At 55.7% G+C, this 12621-nt stretch overlaps 1 protein-coding gene across 2 annotated transcripts; it reads right to left on the bottom strand.

The window, feature by feature from the left end:
• Positions 1–8177: 8177 nt before the first annotated feature.
• LOC123385901 lies at positions 8178–12596 on the bottom strand. 2 transcript variants are annotated; one of them, XR_006599156.1, is made up of 4 exons: positions 12294–12596; positions 9707–10162; positions 8727–9076; positions 8178–8643 (listed from the first exon to the last, which is right to left on the bottom strand). XR_006599156.1 is itself a non-coding variant. In XM_045059199.1 (3 exons), exons 1-3 carry the CDS (start codon positions 12333–12335, stop codon positions 8795–8797), a joined length of 780 nt encoding a protein of 259 aa, XP_044915134.1. In that variant the 5' UTR covers positions 12336–12596; the 3' UTR covers positions 8178–8794. The 2 variants fall into 2 exon arrangements, 1 of the variants encoding a protein (XP_044915134.1); XM_045059199.1 differs by having other exon boundaries at positions 8178–9076.
• Between the last annotated feature and the right edge of the window lie 25 nt (positions 12597–12621).

The following is a 12621-nucleotide window of genomic DNA, read 5'->3' as shown; positions in this document are numbered from 1 at the left end:
GGTCCTGCTTCCCCCTCATAGCAGCTGTGAGCAGGCATTACTATCCCCCCCAGTGAGGGTCAGCTTTGTATCAACTTGGCTGGGTGGGCAACAGCACCCCGTGATTCAGTCAAACATTAATGGACCGCGAAGGTATTTTTGTAGGTATGGTTAACACCTAAAACCAGCTGATTTTAAGGGAGTTTATCCTTGATCATCTGGGTGCCTTCCACCCAAACTGTTGAAAGGCCTTACAAGCCAAGTGGAGGGGTGCCTGGCTGGCTCAGTTGGAACAGCATACAACTCTCGATCTCAGGGTTGTGAGTTCGGTGTAGAGATTACTTACAAATACAATCTTTTTAAAAAATGTTTATTTATTTTTGAGAGAGAGAGAGAGAGAGAATCCTGGTGGGGGAGGGATAGAGAGGGGATAGAGAGCCTGATGCAGGGCTCGAACTGACGAACCATGAGATCCTGACCAGAGCCAGAGTCAGACTTTTAACCGACTGAGCCACCCAGGTTCCCCCAATGTTTTTGTTTGCTTTTTGTTTTGTTTCGTTTTGGGTTTTTTTGTTTTGTTTTTATTTTTTTTTTAATTTTTTTTAACGTTTATTTATTTTTGAGACAGAGAGAGACAGAGCATGAACGGGGGAGGGTCAGAGAGAGGGAGACACAGAATCTGAAACAGGCTCCAGGCTCTGAGCTGTCAGCACAGAGCCCGATGTGGGGCTCGAACTCACGGACCGCGAGAACATGACCTGAGCCGAAGTCAGATGCTTAACCGATTGAGCCACCCAGGCACCCCTCATTTTGTTTTTAAAGAACAAAATGGAGGCATCCGTGAGGAAAAGGAAATTTCACCTGTAGAATGCAATGTCAGCTCCTAAGCATTCCCAGCCTTCCAGCCTGTGCTCCAGATTTCAGATTTTCCCAGCTAGACCCCACGCTTACCTAATATATATGTCTCCTGCTGATTGTTTCTCTGGTAGACCCCTCTGTTCACCTGACACAATCTTGACAGTACAGATTCCAATCAGCTGCGGGCTTTCTCTTCCCCCTCCCAGCCCCAGGGGGTGATGCTTATTGTCACGCAGCCTGGTCCCACTCAGCATCCTGGGCCCAAGCAAGACCTGGGGATTCAGGGTCATGTCTAATTTCCAGCTCTCCAGGGACCCAGCTCCCTCCAGCCCCGGGTTCAGCCTACACTTTCCACCCTGGGCTCCCAGGAAGGCAGAGGAGTAGTCCTCTCTTCCTCAGGTATCCTCTCTGCAGCGAGGCCCTGAACCCAGCAGGGACCCAGCTTGGCCTGGCTGTGTGGAGAGGCTTCTTTTGGTGCAGTGGGAGTTCCTGATCCCCTTCCAAGAAGGAAGATGATGCTAATGCCCGGCAGGAACCCAACCTTGGCACCCAAAATGGTGAGGGGATGGTCTAGAAGAAGGGGGCTCTGCTGGGCCTGCTCTTCTCCCACCAGCACATCCACGTCATGTCACCCAGGCCTCCTTCTTCCCAAGCAAGACAAAGTCTGACCACCGAGGCTTGATCCTAAGGGCCAAGAGGCTGCTGAGGAGTCGGGGCTCACCATCAGCACTGGCCTACCTATGGGGCCTGGGATGTGTGCCGGGACATTAGAATAAATGAAAGGTCTCCAAAGAATGGCCCTTTTTTTACCGTCACTATTGAGCAAGTCAACAGGTCGAAAGACCCACTCTCTTGGAGGACCACCTACAGGGTGCTAGAGCGGACTGTCATTCCTCGGTCCCGTGTCAGCACGACCTGGCAGGCAGTGGCTCCGGCAGCTCTGGGACAGCCGCCTGAGTCCCGAAATCTGCTGCTTTGCACCGTTCATGAATGCGGCAGGAGGGAAGGAGTAGACTCCTTTCCAGAAGGAACCACAGTCCGTGTTCCATTCCCAAATGTATGTCACAGGTCTGCCCATGAGGCACACCGACCGCCAGGCAGGGGGAGGACCCAGGTCCAGCGGCAGTCAAGGGCCAGGCCTGGAGAATCCCAGACCACCAGGCTGTGGGATCCGGCCTGCCACTTACACCTGGCTTCCCTGCTTTGGAGCATTTGCCATGTCGCCACGCACACGTGTCTTCTGCCCTCGGGAGAGAGCAGGTACAGAAACTAAGGCACAGACAGATCAGCTTCCTGGGTTGCCAGGGCAAGAAAAACACCCCTCACTTCCTTGCTCCCTCAACTCCTGCCTGGAAGGTAGCCCCCAGGAGCATTTCCCACTGCAGTGGTGGGGGGGGGGGGTGGTGCACACGGGATGGGCTGACGTTTGACAGCCACCACTTCCCACCTCTCATCTGCCCTTTCAGGTAAGGACTTGCCTGAGGACCCACTGTGTGCCAGCCTCTGTTCTTGGGAGCTGTCAGAGAGGAGACACTTTGTCTGAGCTGCCACACGGAGGTGGCTGTGGGAGCACTGGGGAGGGACCTGTGTGGCAGGCAGGGCTCAGGGAAGGCCCCCAGGCCTCGAGTCTCCCAGCTGCCCTTGAGTCCATCCAGCCCCACGGCTCCAGCTCCTCAACTCTCCCTCGGCCAAGCCCTCGCTCCCCACCTGCCGAGCCGAGCCCAGCGGAGAAGCACAGTCCTGAGCCGGCTGCTCCAGTCAGTCTGATGACCTGTGGCCGTGGCCTTGTCTCCTGCTCTCTCGCCTCCTGGAAGCCCATCCCCCTACCCCTCAGCTGTTCTCCCCTTCTCTGCTGCCCTGCTCTCACTCCTTGGTGCTTCCTCCCCGGTGCTTCCATGAGGGGGGGAGGGGAGAGGGGGGAGGCCAGGAAACCCGCACTCATCTCCCACTCAGACCTCACTTCTGAGCCTCCCTATCTTTACTCAACACCTCCACTTGGGTGACCCCACAGCATTTCCCATGTGACACGTCCCTGATGACCTCTTTAACTCCCCAAGCATGCCTTACTCCGTGTCCCCACCCAGCCAGTCACCCAGGCCGGATCCTCGATGCCATCTGCGATTCCTTTCTCTCCCTGGGCCCCATCCCAACAGCCATCTCCTCCATGGCTCTGACGTGCAGCCCTTTCTGACGTCTCTGCCTGGATCATGGTGACAGAGGCCCTCTGCCCCGTCCCATCTACCCTCCAGCTGCACCTGCTGCAGCAGTCCTGCAATGGCCTCAGATAATGGGAGCTCTCGGGTCCCTTCCCTGATTCTGACGGGAAGGGAAGGAGCATACGGTGATTTTCTAGCTGCTATTTGAGCTTCTCATTGACAGTTCTTTGAGAAAGTCTATTCAGAGCATGTTCAGACTGTATTTGGCCCAGCGTCTATTCAATGTGACTCCCAGTCAAGAAAAGAGGTGTAGGGCTGTGAAGTGGGGCCAAGCAGCCACTGGGAGGCTGGGCGGCCTGGGCTCTGCTTCTGGTGCTGCCGCTGCCCTTGGGCAAGTCCAGGCCTCAATTTCCCCCTCTGTCTTTTGGAGAGAGAGTGCAGATGAGTTCCCTCTTAGGTGGTGTCCAAAAGGTCTGAAATTTCTGGGCCACAGCACCACCAGCTATGCGTGTCTTGTCAAGATGTGCCAGCAGAGGGCGCTGCTGTACAGCACTTGGGACTCCCAGGAGGGAGGGGAAAAACCGCTTGGCTGCCCCAGTGGGGAGAGTTTTCTGGTCAGGTTTCCTCTGCCCTGGGCTGGCGGAGTATGCACTTGGGCACTGAAAAAGGTGCAGACCTGGGAGACTCAGAGGAGTCTGAGGGTGTCAGAGGGGACTGGTGAGGACCCAGCAGAGGATTTTTGGAGTTGACTGTACTTGGAGGGAGAATGCCTCAGGAAAGACAGGTGACAGCCCCAATCTCTTCACCTGCCTTGATTCATCAAGACCTCAAATATACCACGGTTTTTGTTTTTTTTTTTTAAACCAGGGCTCTAAGCTGGCCCAGTACTATATGCTCCACCTATACCATCTCATTGTATTCTGGGAAGAAATTCCCCATTTTATAGGTGAGAAGAGTACGGCTCTTCTCACAATTTCCCCAAAGCCACACAGGCAGTGAATGGAGGATTATGCACTTGCTGTAGGACTCCAGGACCAGCTCTTAACCAAGGTGCTGCCTCTTGGCCAAGACTCAGAAAGTGGAGGTGACTTTCCCCAAAGCCCTTGCTCTCATCCCTGCCCTGGCCCCTCTGTATAAATGTCCTAACCTCTGTGCTTCACTTTCCCCACCATCAATAAGCTGGTATTAACATTTGCCAATGACACTCATATTCTCAGGGCTTCTGGAGCAGATGCCATGGTCATCAAGGGGAGTACCCTGGGGTACCCTCCATCCATTCCTTCCTGACAGACTCCCATGGGCCTTGCTGGCTCTGTGCTCATCTGAGAGGAAGGAAAGCCTGGCTCTCCTTGACCTTTTCTTCTCAACTGATGGACACACGTGGGCTGGTGCTGAGGAGAAGTGGAGGCCAGGCAGGTCAAGGGACCAGTAGATCTAGACTGGAGGAGTTTCTGTAGGAGGAAAGGGACATGGGAGAGGTGGGGAGGATCCAGTACAGCAGTTGAGATCACATCCCAAAGCCCCTGCAGAGCACCTACCGTGGGCCAGCCTGCTGGGGGTGCAGAGGGCGCGAGACGCTGATAGCAGAGACAAGTTTGTGTTGAAGATGTCTACCTGCTCCGCCATGGGCAGGTCTCCCCCATAATGTGTTCTTCAAGCATCAGCTGCAGGACCCTGAGGGGCAGCCAGAAAACCCCATACCCTGCCTCACCTGAAAAGAAAACAGGCCAGTAGGGACAGGGGAAAGTCTTGAGGGCAGACTCAGAAGCCTCGGGAAGGAGGTGACATTTGGGCCGGTCCTAAAGAGATGAGCTGGGTTTTGACCCATGAAGGTAGTAGAGAAGGACAGGTGGCCAGAAGGAAGAGGCTGGACAATGTCAAGCGGGGAAAGCAGGATGCCTGGAAGATGCTCCTTGCTGTGGGAGGGGAGGCTGAGGCTGGGAGCCTGATGGCAGAGGACCTTGGCCAGCAAAGTGACTGTGGGCAGTCCTCAGTCTTCATGCTGCCCCGCAAGTGGACATAGGACCCGTCCTGCAGCCATCTGCCTGCATCTCACTGAGACAAACTCCCCGGGCCCACGCCGAGGCAGGCTTTGGCTCCTTGCAAACCAGCTTGAGCTGTGGTCTCCTTCCCCACAGCTGCCTGGGCAGTTCACTGTTACCCCAGCACGTGTGACCTGAACGCCCTCTGTGTGAGAACAGGGGCCAGGACCGGGGACTGGGGGGAGGGGCAGGCAGGAATTAGAGCTACTTTCCACCTCCAGGGACAGTACAGGTCTTCCCACTTGCTGTGAGTCACCTTCAGGAAAGACACAGGGTATGACAAACCCCCCAGCTCTGAACCCACCCAAATCCCACTGTTCTGTGCTCCAGGGTCCCTGTGTACATGGCAAAGAGCACACTTCCTGTTGTTGAGGGAGGAGAGATTTTAAAGGACTCCAAAGAACTCTCAACTTTGTACAAAGTACAAAGGAAAAATTTAAAAGAGCAAAATCCCCCCAAGCCATATGGATTAGATTTTCTCCAAAATAGAGATTTGCAAAGTGACAAAAGCTCTGGCCAGGGAGAAGGCTCAGGAGAACCATACTTAAACGAGGTACAAGCCCACTTGGGGCAGGGGCAGAAGGGAAGTCACCCACTGCCCCCAAGCCTGTGTGGTTCTGCTGTAGCCGGCGTCCTATGACGTCAGCCGGCTACCTCTCCACCGCAGGGCTCCTGCCTGCCAAGCCGCCCCTTCTCCTCCTGTGCACCAGCCGCGGTGAATGAGCTCTCTCTCCCCGTGAATCACCAGAATTTGGCTATCTTGTTTTAGACCATTATGGCAGCCAGTCTCCAACAGGGCCCCCCAGACTTACCATCCATACCTTTGTGAGGTCTCTTTCCACACTGAATTGCAGCTAATCTGCGTGACCAACAGAGTATGACAACGGTGAGAAGATGTGACTCTTGAGGCTAAGTTGTAACTGTCATGACAGCTTTTGTCTCAGTCTCTAGGGTCACTGGGGAAGCCAGTCACCATGCTGTGAGGCTCTCCCCAAACAACCAGCACCAACCTGGCAGCCGAGGCAGTGAGCAGGCAGAGCCTTCAGCCCATCAAGCCCTCAGATGACCAAGCCCTGCCCAAGACCCTGACCACAACTTCACGAGAAATCGCAGGCCACAACGGCCCAGTCAAGCTGCTCCCCGATTCCCGACCCTCACAACAGTCAGAAAATGCACGTATGTCGTTATTTTAAACCACTACATTTTGAGATGACTTATTATTACACAGAACTAGAGGTCTACTATAAGCTAATGGAAGCCCACCATTTATTAACGTGTATTATATCTAAGCATAATGGTCAAGACCATGGGGTCTACATTAGATACGTTCAAAGCCTGCCTCTACTGCTTTCTGGCTCTGTAGTCTTCAGCCAGCCGTTTAAGCAACCTGTGCCTAGACATTCTCATCTGTGAAATGGGGGTGCTACTTGTACCTAAATGAAATCATTCTTTTTTTGTTTTAAGTGTATTTATTTTGAGAGAGAGAGAGTGCAAGTGGAGGAGGGGCAGAGAGAGAGAGAATCCCGAGCCGACTCCGAACTGTCAGTGTAGAGCCCAGTGGGAGGCTCGAACTCAGGAACCGTGAGATCATGACCTGAGTCACCATCAAGAGATGCTTAACTGACCGAGCCACCCAGGCCCCAGTTAAGATTTTCATTCTTAACTGAAAAATCAATGCCCATGAAGTGCTCAGCCCCGTGGCCAGCACAGGGCCAACAACGAAAGTTAGCTCTTACTGTTGTTAGGCCTCTGCATCCTGACGTGTGCTCATGCCTGGTCTGTGTCAGCACAGAACAACTCGCTGACACCAGCTGGACCGACCAGAAGCAGACTGCTCTTCCAGATAAGCTCATTCCCTCACCCAGGACCTCTCCTGCCCCAGATCCTTCCTGCCAATAGCTCCCTCAAGAAAACTCTCAGTCTTGAACACTGGAGGTTCTCTTCAGCCTGCTAGCCAGTCGGGTTTGTGCATCTCCCCTCAGGACCGTTGGGATTAGAACCTGCAGGGCTCTGGGCCCTGCTGATGCTTGGGAGGCCACTTGTATGGGAAGAGGGAGCCACATGGCCGACCCAGCTTGGGCTGTACGGGGAGAGAGCGGCCCCAGTTTCTAACACGCAGCCAGACGCTTCCCCACCCAATCTGTGTCTCTGAGGGCGGTGACAGCCCAGGGATGCCAGCTGGTTGGACCCAGCCATGGGGAATCTAAGAAGGGAAAGACCAGTCACCCCCTCCAAGAACAAAGCCAAGGAGTCCTGCAGCGAGGGCACATATATTTCTTCACCATATTGCCAACCCCGCCCAAAGGGAAGTCATAGGAATGCCTCAAGAAATACTTAAAAGTGCATTTTAAAAAAGAAATTCTTGGACATAACTGAAACATGACCAATGATTTCTCTCCCATGGCCTCTCAACTTCACGGTCCTCAGGAGGACTAGGGAGCAGGTGAGGGGCAGCCATCAGGTCACCGGGGAGGGGAGGGAGGAGGGGGGCCATGGAACCAGTGCACCGGGACAGAGTGGCTGTGAACGTGGGTACCACGGTGCACAGTCCCAGGAGCGGGTGGGGTGGGTGAGCGCATGCTGTCATCATAACCACGTGCTGCAGCCTCAGAGCCATCTGCCATGGTGTGGGGTGAGCCTGGAGTCTGGGGTCAGGCTGGGGTACCAGGAAATGGTATCCAGAGAGGCCAGGGAGGGGAGGGCCTCAGCAGATGTGTCATATGCTGCTCTCCCCTACCTGCGGCTGCAAAGCATGGGGAGCCAGGGAAGGAAAGGGGGAAGGAGGAAAGGCGATGTGGGGTGGCCTCCACGGTGCTCGATGGCTGGCAGCTGGCTCTTTCCCTGCTGCATCAAGACCCACTGAGGAGGGGTGTGTAGGGAAGGGTTTTAAGTACTCAGGCCCTGAGCCCACACAGCCCTGGCTATGAACCCCAGCTCCGCTGTCTGTGAGCTGTGTGAGCCCAGGCAGGCAACTTACCTCTCTGAGCCTGTTTCTTCATCTGGAGAATGGAGCTGATGCAAGGGTCTACCCCCATGAGGATACAGAGATGGTCTCTGTAAGGTGCCTAGCACATAGCAAATGCTCACTTAATGCAAGCTGCACGCATTACTCCAAAGCACCACATTAGCGCACCAACTCCAATCCTTGTAGTGAAGTGATTTATTTAGTCTCTGGTCTGCATCCCTCAGTTGTTCAGAGGACCCTGGTCCTGCTCCCTTCCTCTGAGCTTGGAACAGGCTACTGCAGAGGAGGACCGTGGGACAGTCTGAGTGCTGGGCCAGGCAGACATCTCCTTGGTGGAGCGCCTTTGGGGGCTGCTGCTGTCCCCTTGGCCTCGGGCAGTTTTTCCAGCTAGGAGGGCCGAGGGAGCACCCAGGGCTGTGGGGTCACTTCCTGAGGCTGTGGCTGCGGGGGGCACAGGCTGAGCATCTCCCCTCCAGTCCTCGAGGAGAAGGACTGCTCCTGCCCCAGGCCTGCTCAGTCGGACACTGGTGTGGAGGTGCACCCTGGCAGGGCACAGGATCTTCTTGTTGGCCCACCCAAGTAGACTGAAAGGGGATGGACGGGCCTGCCAGCGTTTGGGCTCCTCCTGCCAGCTCCGTGGTTCCTAGGCACCCAGGCAGAGGGGGAGGTAAGGCAGAGTTGTGGTCCCAGGCCAGTTCTGGAACCCTCACCCCCAGCCATGTTCACCTCTTGCGGATGAGCAGGTGCTGGGGCCCAATCTTCAGCGGCTCCTGCTGCTAGTAACTCACACTCCTTCACAAAGTCGCTGCACCAGGCCTGGGCAGCATCCCTGTGGGCTCCTGGCTCCCCAGCGGAGAGACTGGAGGCCCAGGGCTGGCGTGCAGCTCCTCCTCGAGGGTTCTGTAGTAAGGCACGAATCCCGAGGCACCAAGGGCATGGTCCCTGAAGGCAGCATCACTGGAGGAAGGGGCAGTCAGGCCGCTGTCATGGCAGTGCCCCTCTGGGACCAGCAGGATGGGGCAGCAGGGTGGCGAGCGAGAGGACCCAGGGAGGTGGTCTGGGCTTGCCGAGGCAGCCTGCGTGGGAAGGAGACAAGACGGTCAGCCAGGCTCCCAAGTTTGGCTAGAAATCCAGCGCTGGCCTTGTGCCTGCAACACCCCAGCAGCGGTAGGGAAGGAGGCAGGGTGCATGACTACTCTGCAGACTGGAGAACAGTGAGCAATATCATTCAGCCCCCCGGGCCTCCCGGCCGGAAGGAGTGCATCTGGGATCACAATCCACTCATCCCGCCTGCTCCGTCTCTGTGGTCACGGCACGGCCCCCAGCTCTGTGACTGGTAGTGACATGACAGGGCACCGGCTTGGGGTCGGAGCCCAGGTTTGCTCTTGCTACCAAGTCACTTAACTGCCCTGAGACTCATTTTTCTCCCCTCTGTCATGTGGGAGCAGCAATCAACCGTCTCTCATCGGACTATTATTAGGACAGGTGAGATGATGTACTTGGAGCATCGGCTGGGGTGCCGAGCGAGTCATAAGGACTACACAGGTGCTTCTGTCGGGGAACACCGGCTAAGCCTGGTGTAATGACCGCGTTACTGTACGTAATTCTCACAACGGCTCCCCCAGTAGCTCCACTATTGCCTCCCTTTGTAAGGACTTTGAAGCTCAAGGGGCTTAAACACATTCCCCGGGGCCACGCCCACTCACAGAGCACGCGCAGCTGACGGTCATCCTGCAGACGCAGCCAGCCAGCGCCTCCTTCCTGGTGCATGGGTCTTGGGAGCCCCAGCATGACCTGCCAGGAAGGCCCAGCCTGGGAAAACACTCCTCCTTGGAGCGGTAGAAAGGGAAGAAGCCGCTGGGCGGTTCTGAGTCCTCATGGAATGCTGGATCTCTGACAGTCTGGTCTCCTTCTTGGTCCCTGCAAGCCTCAGGCTGTGGGACCAGCTCCCCCACAGCCAGGAGAGTCCCATAGGTGCGAAAGAAGGGCAGGTACTCTAAGGCCACCGGAGACCCATGGGAGAGGTCAAGGCTGCTGAGGGGCTCACTGCTCCTTGAACGGCTGGCCTGTGGGTGCTGGGACAGGGGGTCTGGGCCGGCCGCCTCTAGGAGGCTCTGGGAAGCCGAGACGCTGGGCTCAGGCTCACAGCTCTTCTGGGATGACTGGAAAGAGAATGGTGTTCCACCTGTTACCGCAGCCCAAAGTCCCCACCCCCTAGCCCACTCTCCCATTCCTGCTGACACTGGAGGCCAGAGGGGTCTTTCCAAAGCATAAACCTGAGTGTGCTCCCCTCCAGGAGAACCCAGCGGCAGCTGCCAGCCAGTCAGGTTACCCAAGAGCCTTGGAGGGCCTGGCCCTGCCAGCACCTGCAGCCTTCCCCCACGCACAGCTGGTTCCACTCTGTATACACAGGCCTCCTTGCCCTTCCTTGGTCACACGAAGCTTGGCCCTGCTTTAGAACCTATGCCCAGACCTGCCCTTCCCCTCTCAGTTCAAAGGAGCTTTCCCAGCCCCTGCCTCCCCCAATCCCTGCGCTGACTCCCAATCACTCCAGCCTCACATCTCCCACGCTGGGACGTTCTTGGTCTGAGTCTGCCTATTCTGGGGTGTGGTGGTCTCGTCTAATTGTGGGCATGCAATATTGATACTTTTCCAACAAATGACGGGGCTAATTTGCTGACCATCTCAGGCCATCTCATATTCCCTGCACTGTCCAGTCCATCCACACAGACCTCTCAGTCCTTCTCAACTCGCCAAGCAGCCTCCTGCCACAGGCCCTTCGCTCATGCTAATGCTCCTGCCTGGAATCTCTTCCTTCTCCTTTTTCCTGGTTGACAACTTCAGCTTGTGGCTCCAGGCTCCCACCCTTCCCCGGTTTAGCTGCTTCACTCTGTTGCTGACTTCCACCACCCTGATGCCCCTCATTCGGAGCACCCACACCTCTGCTGTGAAACATTCATCTGCACGGTGACTTGATTAATATCTCTCATCTCACCAATTATAAATTCCACTGAGGCTAGGTCCATCTGTCTTCTGTATCCTCAAGGCCTAGAACAGCCTTGGCATATGGAAGATACCAAATATTGGAATAAAGGAAAGAAAGGTGGGAGAGAAGGAGGAAGAAAGAGAATATTAAACTGGGCTTGTCCAGGAGCAAAGTCCTTGCCAGACTCCCTGTCAATAGGAAGGGGAAGGCAGGTCTTGTGGGGAGGCTGGGAAGGGGAATAAGGAATTACTTCCCAGGCTCAGAGTGGGACACAGAATCCCAGAGCACCCATCAGTGAAAAAACAACCCATTCTCCACCTTTGCCCATCAGGGTCAGACCCAGAGCCCATGGGTACATGTGGCGTGCAGGGGTACCCCGTGGATTCTGAGTCCCATAGGAAGGACTTATGGTCTGGCCCTGGCCTTCTTGATCCTTGCTGGGGTCTCTGGGCCTTGAGTTCTCCACCCCAGCCACATGTGTGGTCATGCCTGTCCTAACTCCTTGTGTGCAGCTTGACCACCACTGTCCCTTTTGAGAGTCCTAACCCTTGGTGCCCCACAGACTGTGAGCTCCTGAAGAGCAGGGACCAGACCTCCTCCTCCTCCCCAGACACACCACGGCCCCTCTGCAGGTAGACCACGGGAGCCCCCGCCCAACTTTGCTGGGCCTAGGGAACAAGATGATGGGGAGGCCCTGTCAGGGTTGGAGGCCAAGCCTACCCTGCTCTGAAGCCTGTGCTCTTTTCACAATGACCTACATGGTATTGTGGTCTCAACTGTGTCCCCCATAAGATATGTTGAGGTCCTAACTCCTGGTACCTGGGAAAGGGATCTTATTTGGAAAGAGAGTCTTTGTAGATGCAGTCAAGGTAAAATGAGGTCATACTGGATTAGGATGGCCCTATATCCAATGACTGGTGTCCTTTATGAGGGAAATTTGGACACAGACACAAGGGGAGCATCATACAACAGTGGTGGCAGAGACGGGAGGGATGCTGCCCGAGCCAAGAGATGCCACGGATCGCCAGGAGCCACCAGGAACTAGGAGAGGCAAGGAGCACCTTCTCCTTGAGCCCCCAAGAAGGAGCCTGCCTTCAGAACTGTGACAGAATACACTGGTGTTGTGTTAAGCCACCCAGTTTATGGTGACTTGTTTCAGCAGCCCCAGGACACTCACACATACAGGTGGGTTAGATGGCTGATTGTGTGAGTGAAGGGAGTCGACACAAGAATGAAGGCTTGCAGAGCCTCATGAGCAGTTTATGGGGAGAGTCTCCCTGCAGGGGCTGGGTCTCCCTGGACCTTACCCTTCCTGCCATCCAGAGGTGTTGGCCCAGAGGCTCTCCCATGTCCGAGTCTTGCCCGCCTGGGCCCTGGCTCCACTTCACCAGTGGGTTCTGGATTCAAGGAGGCCAGGTATGTCCCCACCTACTCTCCAGAGGGGCTTATGCTGTCCCTCGGCCACTGTCTCGGCATCCGTTCTGGAGTCAGTGGTAGCCCCACATTGTGCCATGATCAAGGTTAATCTTCAGACTCTGATGGAAAAGACAAAGCTGCCCTTGGCAGATCCCCTCCTCCTGACCTGCTCTTCCCCCTGGCAAATCCCCCTCTGCCTGTCAGAGAAGGTTCCACCAT

Source organism: Felis catus, chromosome A1 (genome assembly GCF_018350175.1).
Source record: "Felis catus isolate Fca126 chromosome A1, F.catus_Fca126_mat1.0, whole genome shotgun sequence".
NCBI classification, from domain to species: Eukaryota; Metazoa; Chordata; class Mammalia; order Carnivora; family Felidae; genus Felis; species Felis catus.
This window is presented reverse-complemented; position numbering and strand designations above follow the sequence as displayed.